This window comes from Onychostruthus taczanowskii, unplaced genomic scaffold, assembly GCF_017590055.1.
Source record: "Onychostruthus taczanowskii isolate IOZ18803 unplaced genomic scaffold, ASM1759005v1 scaffold119, whole genome shotgun sequence".
Lineage (NCBI taxonomy): Eukaryota > Metazoa > Chordata > Aves > Passeriformes > Passeridae > Onychostruthus > Onychostruthus taczanowskii.
In genome coordinates, this window is record NW_024498340.1 from 1,566,596 (window position 1) to 1,585,375 (window position 18,780).

At 37.8% G+C, this 18,780-nt stretch overlaps 1 protein-coding gene across 3 annotated transcripts in view; it reads left to right on the forward strand.

The window, feature by feature from the left end:
* DROSHA (drosha ribonuclease III) overlaps positions 1–18,780 on the forward strand; it is a 74,635-nt gene that overhangs the window by 35,496 nt on the left and 20,359 nt on the right. For all 3 annotated transcript variants that reach the window (XM_041427762.1, XM_041427763.1, XM_041427764.1), the window contains 7 exons: positions 2,528–2,635; positions 7,035–7,142; positions 9,516–9,654; positions 10,331–10,391; positions 12,295–12,354; positions 14,313–14,412; positions 16,694–16,796. In XM_041427762.1, the coding sequence (XP_041283696.1) occupies positions 2,528–2,635; positions 7,035–7,142; positions 9,516–9,654; positions 10,331–10,391; positions 12,295–12,354; positions 14,313–14,412; positions 16,694–16,796 (679 nt within the window). The remainder of the gene's footprint in view (positions 1–2,527; positions 2,636–7,034; positions 7,143–9,515; positions 9,655–10,330; positions 10,392–12,294; positions 12,355–14,312; positions 14,413–16,693; positions 16,797–18,780) is intronic.

The window sequence follows — 18,780 nt, forward strand, 5'->3', positions numbered from 1 at the left end:
TATGGTGACATTGCTTAGAATCTTTGACTTGAAATCGTCTGGTTGTTGTATGATAGACAAGATATTTTTCTCATTTTGTTTTTTTTCCCTGCAAAGTGATGAGCAATAAGCATTTCCTAAGTGCAAATGCTCAACCAATTGGGAATTAAAAGCGGAAAAACAAAGACTCCTAAATATAGCCTAAACTAACCTAATTCTCTAAACCCATGGACTGAAAGTTTGAATTTGTCTGGTGCGTGTCCATCAGGCACTCTTAATTTGACAACCTGTGTAGAGAATACACAATTAACTTCTCGAGTACAGGATGGTAATTAATTAAGTGATATTGTATCTTTATTTATTCATTAGAAAGACTAATTATTCATAAAATCATAGGCTACCCTGAGTTGGGAAGGATGCTTGAGAATCATGGAGTGTGATTCCTGAGACTTCCCCAGTTTATTGGGGAAGTCTCAGAATTTGCACTTTCAGAAGAATTACTTTTGTTTGCAGAAAGTGTTTGGTGTTTGATACATATGACATTGCACCTGAATTTTTTCACTGTTGCAAAGTATAGTGTGCTGTTGTGTGAGCATGAGTGTTAGTAAACATTTTATTTAACGCTGATATTAAATAAGCACTTGGCTTCCTTACTCGTAAACAGAAAAAAAAAAACAAACCAAACCCACAACATCGTGACTGAACTGTGACACAGTTGTAAAGGAAAAAAAAGATTTGTTCTTACAGAGGTGATTTTGTTTGCCACAACTACACACAGAGCAAGCAGAAGATCATTGTTTTATGGGCATATTTTCATTAGGGGGGTAATGTATAGCTCATTTGTAAAATTGTAGTGGATTGTTTGTAAGGGTGGGATCATATTTTGCTCCAGAAGATAAAATGTTCCTTTGTTATTTAGCACTTGCTGTGGAGTGCTGATTTTTTGTTTCTAGACTGTATTTAGGATAATGAGTTTTACAAGTAGCTTGCCAAGAGGGAGGCATACAGGGCTGAAGCTGCAACTTTATGTGAGGATAATCTATATATTTGCTAGTAGAGGTGTCACTAACTCAGAAGGAGCTGTAGGACTGTACCTGACTAGTACATGGGCTTTTAAAGATTATGAATCACTTATTATGGAGTGCTTCTGAGCCAGTCAGACTGAAATACAGCCAGGTCTGGCAAACACTATAGCACCTTTCTCAGAAAAACTCAATGACACACCTTTGACAATGCACAAGGGGTGCAGTGCTGGCAGCATCTCTGTTCCCTCTGCCATCAGTCATCCACCACTGTGAGGCTGTACAATGATATTATTTGTGACAAGGTCATGCCTGGGGCTTTGTTCCTCTAACCTAACTTTGAGCATTTACAGCAGATGAATAAATTAGGACCTGAAGGCTCACTTTGAAGTCAGTGGAGGGAGAAATGCATTTTTGAAGCCATTTATCCCCTTCACTGAATATAAAAGGAACCAGGGCTATCTAGCATCTTACCCTAGACACCTCTTTACTGGGGTGTCTGAGGTTTGATGAATCTGTGTCTGGACAGATGCACCTGTTGGAACTACTCTGTGAGCCTCTGCAAATCAGAAAACAGAGCCTGTTCCTGCCCAGGTATGCTCACAGGCTTCAAACTGGGAGCCGGGAAGAGACAGCTTTGAGCGAGTGCCCTGCAATGAAAAGGAGAAGGAGAGGCAGGATAAGTTGCAGCTTTGAAGAGCTTTGTGTTCTGAAGAAGGCAGAGCACTGAGGGGTTAGTTCATGCTGCGTAGGGAGCTTGCACACCCCAGGGCTTTATAGTATTGGAACCAAGAGATTCTAATACAGGGCTTATTTATTTTATCTATTTTTCTTTCATTTCATTTTTACAGAAAATATTTTCTTTCAATGATACTATCAAAATCTTTTAATGATTCTGACCCTTTCATGGTTTCTAGAGACAAATTGTTTGCCCACTACCAAAATAGCCAGGGGTCAAGGTAAAACATGTTTTTAATAATTCTTATTGAAATAAAATTGGTGGATTTCGATCAGCATAGTCTCCAGGACTGGTGAATGCTGACCCCTTTGCCAGACTGGGCAGAGTGACATAGCTGAACAGGAACTGTTGCAAAGTAGCCAAGATGACAAAACAAAGCCTGTTTTGCTCCTCCTGAGTGTTCAGACCAGGAGTACTCACAGTGATGGACATGAATGAAGAGGTTGTTTTGTATATCTGGTAAAGAAAGTGCTTTCATTATAAGGACTTGACCTTTCTTACTCATGTATCATCTTGGATGTATGAGTTGGATTGGTTTGTTTTGTCATTTGCAGCAAAGAAAATGTAGTCACCTCTGTTCTCTCCTTGTTCTACTAAAATCCCCTGCCTACACTATATTCCAACACATCTGCCAGTCTCTGTCTGGGAGTTATCAGATATGTACCAGCCTTAGAAACTGCTAACCAAAACTGAACCTCACATGGGTATTGTGAACACGCTGGTGTGTGCATTGCTGTGCTTTGTTGTAGCAAGCTCTTCACAGGAGCTCTGTTCTCTCCCTGCTTAGGAAGCACTGCAGAAAATTCGCCAGAAGAACACAATGAGACGTGAAGTGACTGTGGAGTTGAGCAGCCAGGGCTTCTGGAAAACAGGGATACGCTCTGATGTCTGCCAGGTGACTGAACCAGAGAGATGTATTTTCTTTCTTGGTAGCTGCCATTTACCTTTGCAAGGGTTTCTTCCAGACTGAGGAACCAAATGGAAATTAATATCTATTGATTTAGGGAACTATTGTAGTGTTCTGTCCACCCCTTCTATACACACAAAAAATTGTAATTTAAAATTTTCTACCAGGGGTTGATTAGTGCAAGGGAGAGAGGTTAGGAATGGCCAGTTTGAGGCTGGAGGTTTGCCAAATGTTGAATCTAATGTGGAACTCTTAATCCATCAGCTGGCTTGGTTTTATATATTTTAATTTTATTATATTTTTCTATTTAGATTGCTTTTAAAAACACCCCAAGTTTTACAGTAAAGCATGAAGAAATATCTTTTTACTTGAAAGAAAGTAAAAAAAAAAACCTAAAACCCCACCACAATTACCTTTTGAGGTGAGCCTCAGTAGAAAGGTATCTTTCAGATGCGCTGTTTCATATGCATGACATCTCCAAGGAACATCTCTGTCAGATCCTATTCTGAATCAGTTGACAGCAACCAGCTTTGTGATATGATAAGAATAAATGCAATTTTTATTTCATTTTATATTAGTAAAATTTGAGTAGTAGTAACAGCCAAATAATTATGCTAGGGATATACTTGCATTATTTTTTAGCTGTTGATTTGGTGATGTTATTTAAGAGTTAAATGCATGCAACTTAGTATTAGCTTAACAATGTGAAGTATAAATTAGGGGGGTTGCTAGGCAAGGGTATAGGTAGAAATTCCATAATAATCTTAGAAGTCTGATCAGGCAAAAGGGAGATATTCTAGAGAGAAATGCTAGCAATTAAAATTGCTTTTCTTCTATCTGAAACATTTCTTGTGACTCTACTATTGCTTCTGAAGTAGAAGGTGAATAATGGCACGAGATCTCCTCACATGGCTCAGGAACATCACAGTCCTTTCCTATTTTTTGCGTTGTGAGCTGTATATCTTTTTACAGCTTAAGTAAACAGTGTAGATTTCCAGTTTAGGCACTTTGGAACTGTTCTGTGTTATTCATAATATCTTTTGTGATTCATTTCCTAATGTCTTGAATATTCCTTCCATCTCCTATTCTTGAATATTTTGTTGAAGGACAGCAAAACACCAAAGAATGATAAAAGTACAGCTATTTCACAGTTTTTGTGCCAATCTGCAGCTGTAACATCTAAATCAGCCAGTTCTGCTATGAAGGTCCTTTGATTTGATTTGTTAGAGAGGCTAAGAATATGCAACTGTATGTCTGTAAAATGAAAGATTGCTGCTGTTGCTACATGCTTTTTCCCAGATTAAAGAAGACTAAAACTAAATATGCATAAATCAGCTCTGGGGGCAGAGCTCAAGTGCAGTGATTTAAAATTACTGCTTTTAAAAGCATTGCAGTTTAGAAGATTGAAACTCTTTTAAGTCACTTGTGATAGCTTATACTTGCTCTGAGTTCCATGTAGCCTTAGTGACACTGGTCTTTGCTGTCTCAGAAATTAACTGCTTGAAAGGGGAGGAAAAATGGTGAGTGGAATGTTTAATAAAATGTCTGAGTTCTGACAGGCTCGCTTGAAGTTACCAGTATATCAAGTGCAGTACTTGGCCACTGAGCTGGGCAGCATGTAATATACAGTGTGGCAGGATCTGGCCATGCTGAGAAGACACCACCTCTGTTCCCCCTCTCCACCCACACCATTGTTGCTGGTGAGCCCTCAACAGCAGTGTAGAGTGTTCAGCATTTCGTGCATTCCAAAATATTTCACCTCACCTGCTTCCCCTTAGTTGCTTCAGGTCAGGAGCACCTACTGTGCTGGGGGATGAGGGCACTATCTGGGGCACTTGAGGGAGTCTCTGCCTTGCCATGCCAGCTGCAGTAAGAAAAGGACATGCAAAGTATTTGAAATCATACATATTTTAACAACATCTCTTCTACAGAGATAAATACATAAAACATCAGAAACATTGAATAACTGTAGTCCAAGATGACGAATGTTGATTGAATCAATCAATCAATCAATCAATCAAATAGGAAAGCAGCATTTTATCAATATAACTTCAAGAGTCAAATTAAAGTATTTCTGTGTGCTCCCAGGGGTCTGTCAATTATTTTTTTCACTGCACCACAGCTGATAAAAGTCTGAAACTTGGTATCTCAGTCCTCAAATGCAGGAACACATGTATTGGTGTAAAGAATGTTAAATGTTCCTTGAGAAGACTCTTTCTGTCTAGTATGGTGGAGCGTAGAGGCAGGGAGGCACAGTTGTCCTGTGAAACAGTTTCAGGTTTGGTTGTTTTGGTGTTTTTCAATAAATTGCTTCCATGAAGGATTACATAGGAAGCACACCTGTACAGTTTATATGGAGATAAAAGGGATGTTCTTACAAATACCCCAGAAAAACTGTAAATGAGTGACATGGTAACAAAATAAAACTTCCTAATATCACTTCCTAGTTCTGCTTGGAGTAGTTTCATGTTTCTCTGCCATTTGGAGATCCAGAGAGTCTTTTTCTTGCCTATTGTCTGTTTATTTCATCTGAGAGAAAAGGACAAGGGAAGAGTTCCTAGTCAACAGGCAGCTGTACATGAGCCAGCTTGTACCCAAGTGGCCAGAAAGGCCAGGGGCATCCTGGCCTGTATCAGCAATAATGTGACCAGCAGGAGCAGGGCAGGGATTGTCCTCTGTACTCAGCACTGGTGAGGCTGCACCTTGAATCCTGTGACAAGTTTTGGGCTCCTCAATACAAGAAGGACATTGAGGGACCTGGAGTGTGTCCAGAGAAGGGCACTGGGGCTGGTGAAGGGTCTGGAGCACAAGTCTCATGAGAAGTAGCTGAGGGAGCTGGGAGAAAAGGAGGCTCATGGGAGACCTTATCACTCTCTACAACTGCCTGAAAGGAGGGTGTAGCCAGGTGGGAGATGGTGTGTTCTCCCAGGCAGCAAGTGACAGGACAAAAGGAAATGGTCTCAAGTTGTACCAAGGGGGTTTAAGATTGGATATTAGGAATAATTTCTTTGCAGATAAAGTGATCAAGCATTGTAAGAGATTGCCCAGGAAAGTGGTGAAGTCACCATCCCTGAAGGTATTTATAAATGTCTGTGGGACATGGTTTAGTTGGTGGAGTTTACAGTGTTACTTTAGCAGTTGGACTCAGTCATCTTAAGGGTCTTTTCCAATCTAAATGATTCTGTGATTATCTCCCAGCCCTGTACTCAGTTCTCAGGAATTTCATGGTCTTTTACTTAAACAGAAAGTCTTGCCATTAGTTAATCTTAATTTTTGATCTTGTAACATTCACTGGTTTGTATTTCCTGCTGTTCTGTCGTTAGTGACCTGCAGATATGTGTTAGAGCATTTATTCTATAAATTATACATCATCTACTTCATGTGCTTGTTTTTCATGCTTCTCTCCATGCTGTACACTCATTTCCTCTAATCATACACAATCCTTTTTCTGAATTAATTGTGACAGCACTCAGATTTTAATGCCATTAAAATACACCTTTATTTTGAATATATTCATGTCATGTCAGTGATAGGAACAATTAGAAAAAAATAGTTCACAAGTGCTCACATGCATAAACGTCTTCAAATTCTGCATTTCTCCTGTTTCTCTCTTCCTTTTTATGCAAAAATTTGGATGTTGATATAATAATTGCTATACTACTCTACTGATAAACTATACTAATTGCTTATTTCAACCCATATGCATCTGAAGTCAATATTAGTGGAGAATTCCTTCAAAACACTGAGAGAGGGGGACTGCCACTCTTACAAAATAGAGTTGTTTTTTTCAATTTTATTGATATTTTCCCCAACAGAAAAACATTGTCTGTCTTAGACAAACAGCAACCTTTCTGATATTTTTTAGCACATCAAATGTGCCAAACTACAGCATTTCAAAAATCCCGTAATTCTTCCTCAAAAGGAAGTGAAGCAAGGCACAACTGTGCTTGAAAATTGAGTACCTACTGTAGTTTGGTGAAAGCTGGCTATAGTGGTGTAAAGTGTTTCTTCCATAATGTAATGAGGCAGAGGGGAAGTGATGTTTCTTAATTTTTGAAGCAGGGTGTTAAAAGAAAAGGTACAAACATATAACGTTGTATTCAGTCGTAGCTTCTTGAAATTTTCTGTTACTTAAGTTGCTTAAGTTGAAGACTGGTTTATGTATTTATTCCTTTAGACTGGGCAGGGCTGTGGTGGTAAAAACATATTATTAATTAAGTGCTTTGATAAGTGAAGGATGGGAAACTGATTTTTTTTTCCTCATTTAAACCAAACCAGTAAACTAGATGTTGTCACAGTTGGGAAGTGTTTGTATTTTTAGCTCAATCAACTGAATTCTCTGTACACTAAAGTTGAATGGTTTTGCTTATTGCATTTATTTTTTCAGCATGCAATGATGCTTCCTGTCCTCACCCACCATGTCCGCTACCATCAGTGTCTCATGCACTTGGACAAATTGATAGGCTACACTTTTCGAGATAGGTGCTTACTGCAGGTAAGATATGAAAACAAAACCCCAACATCTTGCTGGTTTTTCTCCATGATATTACTGAGCTTATCCATAGTGCTGAAGTGCACAGCATTGCCACAGCTTGGATGGACCTGATTACTTGTACTGCAGATCTTCTGAAAGTTTCAGTTTTCCCATGAGACTTCTAAGTAGAGATATCTATTGTTCACATAGATATTACACCTACCTTTGCTCCCATGGTAGAGCTGGATTTGCTTGTAATGTGTAGCAAGACAAAAATACAGTTACTGAAAAGACTGTCAAGTACTCATTTCTGGGTAAGTTCCTTTTTTCAGGTATTTATAGAGAATACGATGTTATTCTGCAGATGAGTGGATGTGCCTTGCTTCTTGTTTTTATAGCCAGTTGTTCCAAAAGAGAAGAGTTAAAACATGGCCCTTTTTTTGCATTTGTAGCTAGTGAATGGAAATTTGCAAAGTTCTGTTCAGCTCTTGATTTCTGCAAGAACATGATTGAATTTTTTTATTAACAAGCAGGAGCAGGAACTGGAGAAGAAAAGCTTTTACTTGTTTTGGATACATCCATGTCACATAACCAACCTTTTATGTTAGTGCATATTTGGAACTAATTACCTCTGAGGCCAATTCTTTGCATGATGGCCCCTTTCCTCTTAGACTTTTTCTGAGTTTACTGAAGGAAAATGGGGACGTCTATTCAGAACTTTCTTTCAAAGTAAGCGTCATCTCCCTCCAATGATTGGGCTAAGTTCAAACGTGGCAGTTTTTTGCATTTCTTTAGAGATTTTACTCCCAAATTATTTTAAGGAAATGTTTTTTTCTCACAGCTTTTCTGGTTTCTAGGATTTGTTTTCCAGGCCTTTTCCTACTGCAAGTTATATTAAACATTGAGCATTTTCTAGGATTTGGTTGTTGGCAAGTTGTCTTTATTCTAATGTTGAAGATAAAAATGCAGTGATGGAAACTTTCAAAATATTGAGGCTAAACACACAAACCAACAAGTATATTCTAATCAAAAAGAGCTGAGAGCATAAAAATCAAGTGTTAGTCATGGTTGGTTATAACAAATGTATTTTTTAATGCTTTGTCCCTACACTCGTTTATTTAAAACCTAAAAACATTTTCCATAATAGGAAGAGCTTTTTAAAAATGTATATAGTATCAGTAATCTGCTTGAGCATAGGCAATGTTAGATGTATAATTCTGCATTGATTGCTATTTATTTTATCATGGTATATTCTTTTTAAAGTACAAGCAGATTAAAAAAAGATTACACTGAACTATCTATTCAGAAAAGCTGTAATGTGTCATCTAATCCAGATGGAGCAGAATTTGAGAATGTGCAATTACAACAAACTTAGCAATACTGTCAAGGAATTAAAAAGGACTTTGAGAAAGTTCTTATTGTTGATTAACTATAATTTTACTCTTTTAAGTTTTATGCTTAGAAAGCAACAGACAATGTTTGAGTGAATTACTTAATGTTTTTGCTCGCAGTCTGCAGCACCAGTCCTGCATGTGGGTCAGAAGTAAGTGTCTGCAGCTTGCATTTTCCAATGTTTCCTCGTTTTCATACACAATATTTGTGTGCCGATACTTTTATACAAGCACAATATTTTGATCTGTGTATGTGTAAAGAAGGAGAAAATGTAGGAGTTTGCAGGATGGAGATCTGAAAAACAAGTTCTGTTTACTGCTGCCATTTCTGCAGTGGTGATGTCAGCAACATAGTAAACTTTTGGTAATCCTTGGTGGTACAAAGGTAGAACAGAGGACAAATCCTGTCATTCCTCTTCCATTTGAAGAATGAGTCCTCTACAGTCATGAGGGAAAGAGTTCTTCTGTGATTAACTCTGCCAAGAATAATGTACTTGTTGTTGTTTCATTTTTTGAGCTACGAGGGTTTTATAGATATTTTAATAATGTAAATATGGATGGTTGAGAAGCTCTTTTAATTGCTTATTTTTTTAATATGAATATTTATAGTTCAGTGTTAGAGTGACTATATTTTTAAGTAAGCAAATGTATTGAAATCAGGTCAGCAACGCTGGTAAGCAAAAGTCTTAAGGCAAATTGATAGTTCATGCTTTTTCTCTTCTAAACTAATTTTTCTTTAAAGAAAAAAATTATGAACGTTAATTAGTTAAACTGATGATTGAGCATAAATGTTGCTTCTTTTTGACAGCTGAAGTAGCTCACCCTACATTTAAATTGCTGGAACCAAGTTTCTGATTGACTGCATCACTTTGTAACCTTTCTTCAAACTGAAAAATAACTATTACTAGCTACTGGTCTAAGATAATGTTTTTCGTTCATTTGCAAAAGTACATTTAAAAGTACATTTAACCCTTTTTTTTTTTCTGTATGTGTTACACTATAGCTTGCCATGACTCATCCAAGCCATCATTTAAATTTTGGGATGAATCCGGATCATGCCAGAAATTCCTTATCCAACTGTGGGATTCGACAGCCCAAGTATGGAGATAGAAAAGTTCACCATATACACATGAGAAAAAAAGGTATGCTATTTACACCACTAACATTTTTCTCTTACCTCACATTTAATCAGTAAGAACACCCTTTGTTCCATTATCATTTCCTTGGCCATTGTTCTTTTGAGAGATACCTTCAGTAGGCGATTTCAAAAATTATATGCAGACACTGGTGAAGTCTTTCTAAAAGACTGGATTTTGCAAATTAGTCAGTAAGTAAAGAGCTGAGAACAAGCAACGGTAATAAGTGGGAGGATGTATTTGCTTACATTTTTGGCAAGTACTGTTTTCTTAATTTGCTGCTCCACATGGTGAACAAACTGGAATATATTTTGTAAATGTGTCTTACCAATGTGCACATGTGGTCTGTCTGCTGCAAAATATTCCTCACCCCTTTAATGTGTATTCAGTGATAATGAAATAAATTGTTTGTTGCTTATGTAATGTTTAGAATGTCCTTTTCATGCAAAGGTGGTATTTATCTGGCTCCCTGAATGTAAAAATTCAATACTGTTGTAATGGAACTGTGGTCAGTTAGGCAGAGAGCAGTGGTAAGGACTATACTTTATGTAATGAGCCCTGTAAATAACAGGATAATCTTGTGTACAGCAATTACAAGTAACATTTTGAGTAATTGTTTTCTACATTTATTCAAAGTGAATTAGTGGCTGTTTACTTAATAGTGCATTGTTTATGTTTTTAGGAATAAACACCCTGATAAATATTATGTCCCGTTTGGGACAGGATGATCCAGCTCCTTCCAGGTAATGAAAATAGTTGTTTGCAAGTAGGGAAGCTGCTGCAGTGGGATATATTTAATAGAAATAACCAACTTACTGCCAGCAACAGCTTTGGCAAATAGTTGAAGTGAAAAGTCATTTTGAATTGACTTTTATATTATGAAGGTGTGCTGAACCTCCATTAGTAGTGACATAGCAAATGTTTGGTCATGCCTGCAGAAAATGTCTGAGGAAGGTTTTAACAGATAATTCTATCATTTTTGTTGATCCTTGAAATGAGGAGGACTAAAAGGCTACCTTTTTGCTTTCTGCAGAATAAAAAATAAGATTTGTTGTTGTTGTTATCAGTGCTATAAATTGGATTCTTCATCACTTTTTCTCACAGTAGCACCTTCCTGGCATGGCACCTTGTTAACAGGAGTATGGTGCTGAGCATGAGCTTTGCTGATTTACTATTCCAATTTACAGACAGATGCAAAACCCATTAATGTTTTAATGCAATAATCTGTAAATGACCACTAAGAATTCTCTGCATATAAATATAGTTTCAGATGTGGTTTACAGCCACAGACAACATATTGAGCTGAAGTTGAATAAACAAAGCTCACAAAGCTAATGCAAGAAACAGTTGCCAGTGCAATCTCTTAAATGCATGAACTAGATAGCAGTGTGTATTTTAGTCAGCTAGTGCTGTAGCTGGACTGTTCAAGAGCCATCATTTTGGAAGAAGCTTGGGAATAGGAGAAAATTAATTCTGCATAAATTATTGTGGCACTGTTCCCTAAATACTGTTTAAACTAGACCATGCCCTTTTCTCTTCAAGCTTATTTGAGTCCTCTAAAGATAACATAAGGCTAAATTGCATTGATTCTTGTGAAATAACATAAAAATGTAAAGTCCCATCTCTGAGAGTGGTGTGTTTTCAGTTATGTTGCCACACAGAGGTGTAGATTTGCTCACACATTACTGTTTTATACATCAGAAGTATTTGAATTCTTTCAGCCCATAACAAAGGCCTGCTATTTCAGAAATTACACTAATTATATAATTGTTGGAGGAATGAAAATTACAATAAAAGCTGCCAAATACTTGACAAGGATCTTCTGGATTAAAAAAAAATCCTGTGGCCTTGATTCTTTTACAGTCATGTATGAAATCAAAAATGGTGTTGCTTACTTGCTTTGGTGTCTGGAGCAGAAATTTGTATGTATTCAAAGACAAACTCACATTCTTTTTCAGCTGCTTGCCCTTTTAGTCCTTTGAATATAAGCAGGCAGACAGCTTGAAGGAAATGAAACTTTATGGAAAACAAAGGTAAATCAGGAGCAGTGATGAAAGAAAACAGGAAATAAAAGATCCTAATAACTTAATGACATGTTTGGATGCATCTCCTGGTACAGCCATTTTTTCTTTTGAGCTCAGAGGAAGTTACAGAAAACAAGGCATTTAAAGGTGCTGTGAAAAGGTCCTATTCCCTCTGCCATAGCAACGATCTGCTGCAGGGTCATCCTGCCCTGCAGGTGTTGATGTTAATTAGGTAGAGCTCCCTAGTGTCATGCACAAGGCTTGGAACAGGCTGTTTGTTTCAATCATCTGGTGCCCTCTGAAGGACAGAGAAACCTGACTTCAGTGCCAGGCAGCAGTCCTGTTTCCTTTTCCCATTTTGTGAAGCTTTGACAATAGCTCAGAACAGAACATACAGAAATTTCGAAGGTGGTGGTGTCAGTCCTGAGTTTCATGATTCACATAGTTATTACTCTGTTTTGGAAAGGCTTGTAATCCAGAGAGGGTGTGGGAGGCTGCAAAAATTAGTATCATGACTGATTAGCAATCAACTCTGATTTTTTTTTTTCTGTTTTAATTGTGTTGTGTAAATAATCACTATGTGCTGCTTAGGTTATGGTGAACTTTAAAATGCCTTTTTCAGGATTAACCACAATGAGCGTTTAGAATTTCTGGGAGATGCTGTGGTGGAGTTCTTAACAAGGTAAATGGGGAATTCTTCAACAATTCTCACCTTTGTGTGTTGTTATTATTATAGTGTTGTGTTTATTGAACTTTCCAGTGTCTACTTTCACTGTGAATGTTTGCAGTCCTGCCTGATATTTAGACCTGCACACCTGCAGACAACTCTCTTGATAATTCTTCCAGTGGTCATGATAAAACAAGAAAGATTACAAAGTAGAAAGTTAGAGTTTCTGTTTCATGGAGTGCAATTTTAAATTGATTTGGGTTAGTGATTATTCAGCTGTAGACAAGTTGAACTTTATACCCTTTTTTGAAGGAAAGATATTTTTCCTAGCATGCTGTTTTGTTTCCATGGGTTTTTTTTGTCCTGTTGCAAGGGAGAAGCATTTATGGGTAATGTTGAATGTGTTGCAGTTCCTGTATTTCCAGTAATTTGGGCTGTAGCTTCCATAACAACTTAAATAGTCAAGCAGAAATGCAATCTAATCAAAAGTAATGAAAAAAAGTCCATGGTTCATCAAAAATTTCTCCAGTTCTGGCCTGAATATTCCGAAATCAGTGAACAATACTAATATATTATTAGTTACCTCCATTGTTCTACCTTACCTTACTAGAGGCAAACAGGTTGCACAATATGAAGATTATAATCTATTTTCTGCTTTGTTCTACTGTTTTAAGTAGAGGTGTAGTCTTGTTTACTGCTAATTTGCTCTTTAAGCCAGTTTGTTACATGAACAACAAAACTGCCTTTATATCTTTGTTCTCTACTAGCCATTAGCTACGTGATATTAAAAACTGTTAGCCTATAAAGGTCTCCACTGCCCTTAAAACTCATGGCCTTTTCTCTCATACAACAGTACAGGCTGATAAGATGGAAGACTTGCTGATTAAAATGTCTTGCATTTTTCATTGTCATTGTTCATCAACCATCAGTTCACTTTCTGAGCTAACTTTTGTCTCGATTCAGAAAAAAAATGAGCTCGATTTTTGTTCAGTAGAGCATGTAAGCACCTATTTAAGTCTGATTATTTTTTCTACCTCTCTTAACTTCAGGTGTCTGCTGTTGTGAATTATGATGCTTGATTGGATTGCCTCTAAGTTTTATAGCAGTTTTTGTCCTTAAATAATCTTGCATCCATCTGCATTTTTCTCCCTGTGTACTGGCTTAATAAAATATTTTAATAATTAGTGCCATACAGTGCCTTAATTGGAATGTTGAAAACCCTCTATGTATTAACTTCTTTCGGCATGGGTTAGATAGTCATAGATGAAAGTATCCAAAATCATTTATTCATTACTCAGATCTTGATGGGATCAGTGAATTACTTGTTGTTTTATTTTTGTTTTATGAAGTACCTTCTAGCATGACGACAAATACCATTAAAGATTGTTAAAAGCCTGTGATTTTTACTACTTTTTTTTTTTTTCAGTTGTTTGTGGTATAATGACTTCACACATTTGATAAATCCAGGCTGTTGAGTTCTGTTCTTTGTTTCCATTAGCATCTGTTAAAGTACTTTAAGAAACATGTATAAACAGATAGATATCCTGTTGGCAGCAGCAGCACCTGAAAGCAGTGTGTTCCCTCAGCACAGTGTTTCTCGAGGCTGAGGCTTCCCTTGTGCTTTATTCCTCAGCATCCTCTGGGTGTCAGCTGTGCTGAACTCTCTGCTGCTGCTGATAGACAGAAACCTGAGGTGAGGGAACTGCAGGCTGGGAACTGCAGGGATTTAGACATTATGTGCTGCCCAGCAGAGAAGCAGCACTCTTCCTACTCTGCTGCCAGTGCTATCCCATCAGACAGGACTGGGCATTGTTTGAATGTTGTATCTTTACCTTACTTCAAGCTGAGTTCCACTTTGGGAAGAGACCCACCCATATTACCCACTAGGGTCTGAGGGAAGGGCACAGTTCTCTATGCATGGCTCCTCTTTAATCACATGCTAACAGCATCTGGTTTGCTTTTTGTTTTGCCAGTGTCCACTTATACTACCTGTTTCCCACTCTAGAGGAAGGAGGGTTAGCTACGTACCGCACTGCCATTGTACAGAACCAGCACCTGGCCATGCTGGCTAAGGTACAGCTCTCTGTGTCTCTGTGTTTGACATCCATGGGTGGAATACTATGAGTGTCTGGGCTGCTTCTTGAGGGAGCTGCCTGCTTTGAACATCACTTTCTTTGCTGTGTTTTGTGTACAAGATTGGGGATGCAGGAACCCGTATCAGTCTGAAAGTAGGTTTTAAAGATAAAGGAAAACTTTGTGTTTTCTCCAAAACATGCTTTTGGGAAAAGTGACTTTTGCAGGCATAAAGATAACATTTTTAGCCTTTGTTGAAGGTGTGCCTATACGTGCCTTTAATTTGCACAAGCTGACAGTAGAACTTAGTGAAGAAAATAATCAAACTTATAAACATGTAGAACATGTAGGGAGAACATGGCAACAGGAGCTAGAAAATAAGGTGGGGGAATGGCATCTGCTGCATAACCTATGCAGTCATTTTCAGGTCCGCTGTAGACTGGCAGATTAGTCAGCATTATATTAAACAGGGTTTTGGAGAAGAGTTGTGTTATCTCCTAGGAAAAATTAAGTTGCCTTAGAATTTTATTTAATTTAGTTCTGTGAATGACGGAGCTTTTTATATTTCTATATACGATACTGGTTCATGGTATTATGATATCAAAGTTGATTCAATGTATTCATAAATAGGTAGGTATTCCCTTACTCATTCTTGATTTTGTTAGATTTTTTTTTAAGAGACAGTCTGAGACTTTCTGATGTAATTGATTATGCCACACATGTGCACACACTGTCCACTGTGTACTGCTGATAGTTTTCAAGAGGCTCTTTTAATCTTTCCTCTCTGTAATCACACAGTGCCCTAAACAAGCTCATCCAGTCTTGGGATTTTGGCAAAAACTGCAGGATTTCTAACATATCTTTTTGCTTAGCTCTCAGGAGAGGCATAGGGTAGGCAGTGAACAGAATAATTTTCTTCCACATCTTTCTTTATTAATTTAGATAAGCATGAATTGATTGAAACATTTCATATCAGGGCCTTGTTTACAAATATGGTGTTGCCTGACATTTGAATTAATGATACTATTTTTAAACCTGCATCAGGAAAGCTCATATATTCTTCAAGTCTGTTCACAATCTTTATCATTGTACAAGAACAATTTTTGAAAAATTTTATTGCAATATTTTAAAAACTGTAGATGCACCTGTAAATATTAGATTTACAGCTAATATATATTCCCAATATCTTCCAGTATATTGCCAATTTTCCTCTCATGTGTCTTATATGATGTTCCTGGTTTCATCCCCTGCGGTGTCATGTTGCATTCAGGTCACTTCATATAATTCTCAGCCTCTCAAAGTCTCTTGAACTTGTGGAATGCTGTTCATAACTCAGAAGCAAATGATGAGTATAAGAAGTTGAAATTTTATATAAAACAATTAATATCCTGCTCTTATGTTGACTCTAGGAAGGGCTCGCAGTGCATTATGAAGTGTGATGGAACACTGTCAGTAGTAATTTCCAGTGTTCTGGAGCAGTGAACAGGCTGCCATTCATTGAAAATGGAAACCTCTTTTTGGCAATAGAAACTTGTCTAAACCATGCATCTCAAACAACTTAGTCTCCAGCTTTACCTCTTAAATATACTCTGGGAGGATGAAGTTAAAAGTTAACAAGAAATTAATCAGTAGAAACTTACACCCAGCTGGGAAGAACCTGTTCTCATACAAACTTTGCAAGATGCATGAATCTCTTCCTTTAAAATCCCAATAATGGTTTTGTGTCAAAAAGACAAATATGTAAAGAGAATCTAGGAGCTCTTGTCTGCATTTCTATAGCAGAATTATCATGTATTATAGAAAATATCTAGCTTACTGTCTGAGATTTTGACTGGCAAGCAGAACTCTAGTTCAGGCAGCAGAAAAGTGTTAATGATGTACTTTTGAAAGGAGAAAGGAAGCTAGGTGGCACTGCAGATTAAAATATGAGCTTTCTCTTGCAGTGCCCAGAGGCTACCACCTGTTGATGGTCTTAGAGGGAAAAGCCAGATGTTCAATGGATTGTGTATACCAGATTTCCTATTCCTCACTGTTCTGCTTTAGTTTCTTTTGGTTTGATAATTCTAGTTTTTCCATGGTATCACATTCCAGTTTTTACCTCTGATAAACAAAGGAAATTTTTTATTTTATCCTGTGTCTAAACTGAAACTTTGGAGAAAAGCTTCATAGTTCCTTCAAACCTAGTAGCTGCATGATGACAGTGTAATTGAACTTAAGTGACTAAACTGGTACTCTTCTACTTCTAAAGCCATGGTTTTCCCTCTTTCTACATATTTTGCAGAAGCTGGAACTAGAACGATTCATGCTCTATGCTCATGGTCCAGACCTTTGCAGGGAGTCAGATCTCCGCCATGCCATGGCCAACTGCTTTGAAGCCCTAATAGGTAACGTGTTTGCATTTGTGTGTGCAGGCAAGTACGTTTTATGCGTGTCTGTGTGCCATGTTGACTGTTATAGAGGAGATGTGGGCCTGTTGAGCAGTGCTAGTAGGAGTAGGCAATAGTAAAGCTTCTGTGTCCTTTCCCCTCTCCTGCACATATGCCACGTGTATAAACACGAGCGTGTAGTACAACCATGAAAATCTCATCTTCCATATCCTGGCTCCCACACACTGGAGGTGAAGCCGTTTCGTGTCACTGCAGTACTCCATCTCTCCTGTGCCAGCATGGCATGACACCTGCCCCCTGTCTGAGGGGAGCAGTTCAGTCACCATGGCCTGGCAGAAGATAAGCAGGTTCACTGCTTCCAGTAGTGCTTGAACAGACCTGCAGCCTCAGCCCTGAATTTTAGCAGCAGCTTGCTTTCTGAATGCATCAGGCACTCCCAACTGAGTCAGCAGATTCAGACTCTGTGCCCTGCTAGCCTTCTGTGAATTTGCAAAGTGAATGCCTTTTAGTCTTTGCATTTTTCTTACAGGTAAAAACCATGGTAATATGCCATGGTTGGTGTAATAAAGCTACTCCAGAGCTAAGGGTGAAGAAGAGTTGTGTCAAATTTGCTGTTGGGCACTAAGATGAGGATTAGTAACTGGCTGCATTAGTCTATAGGTTTATATTGCAGAGGAAATCAGGGCTTGACCACTGTTACCAAGCCAGGAGGGTGAAAATCTCATTGGTTACATCTGCACAAGCTCTATTCTAAATAGCATATTTTTTATGAACCTTTACTTGTTTGAGTACACAAGACAAGTTAGTCTCACTGGTTTGACTTCATGTTCATCGAGATGTACTGTACAAGTTACTAGCTATGGGAATGATTTAGCCCTGATGCAGGTCTTTATGTACTACATGAGCTCCTAAAGCATTTTGTCCTGCTTTGAAAAATAGATCATAGTTGGCTTAGATGTCAATAGTTCTGTGCATTCTGCCTTGGGCCAGATTGCATTTCCTCTTATCAAGAAATAAGAGTTTTCTTTTTAACTCTGTTTTGCTTTCCATGAACGCTTTGATCTTTAATTTAAAAATAAAAAGCAAACAGAAGAGGAACACTAGATATGTATCTGTGTCTTTGCTCATAGGCTTCAGCTTGTCTAGGATGTAGTGATGAGAACTATTTGGCAAGCATTGAGATTTGCTGAGAGAGCAGGCTTGTTGTTTAACCTCCAATACAAAGCTGTTCAGCAAGTTAATTGAGCAATAAGATTTTGTCAATGCTGTAGCTAAAATGTGGGAGCTTGTTAAGAGACTATAAAAGTATATGTAGGGTCTGGATCTCCTACTTAAGGCTCTTCTATAAATCTGGTTCTTCATCACAAAGTCCCTGTGATGAACATAAATAGAAGTATGAGCAGGCTGCCTAGGAATTGTTTAAAATTTTGTGCTCTCATAATATTCCTCTTCGAGATTAGTCTTATAAACCCCCAAATTGTTCTTCGAAGAGTCCAAAGAGTAGCTGACCTAGGGAGGAATCAAAGGGGAAGGGAAAGGCAAAGCAAATCATGTTCTTCCTGTATGTGGGAGCATGCACTCCCTTTCTCTGTGTTCTTGATGTAGCTGTGTATTCCATTTGCTTTTATGCTTACAATAACAAATTTGAGATTTTCAGAAGTTCTCCTGTAAAACATTTTAGAGGACAAAATCTTGATACTAATTTAAGAAGTGCCTGTGCAGATATAAAGTATATCAGGTACACCCAAAAAAATGTTAAGTTTTGCAGAGCTTGTTACTGATGGACATGTGGAGAGAGCTAGTGAGGGCTCTGTGTGAAGTTTAAAAAACAACAAACATTATCTTCAGAAACTTAGATGTACAGAGATGCCCTTTCCAGCTCAGACAATAAATTATTGTGATACCAATAAGGAAGGAGGCTCCAGGAAGACCTTGAGCTTTGCAATAGTCCAGACACATCGTTTATATGCAGAGTAAAATC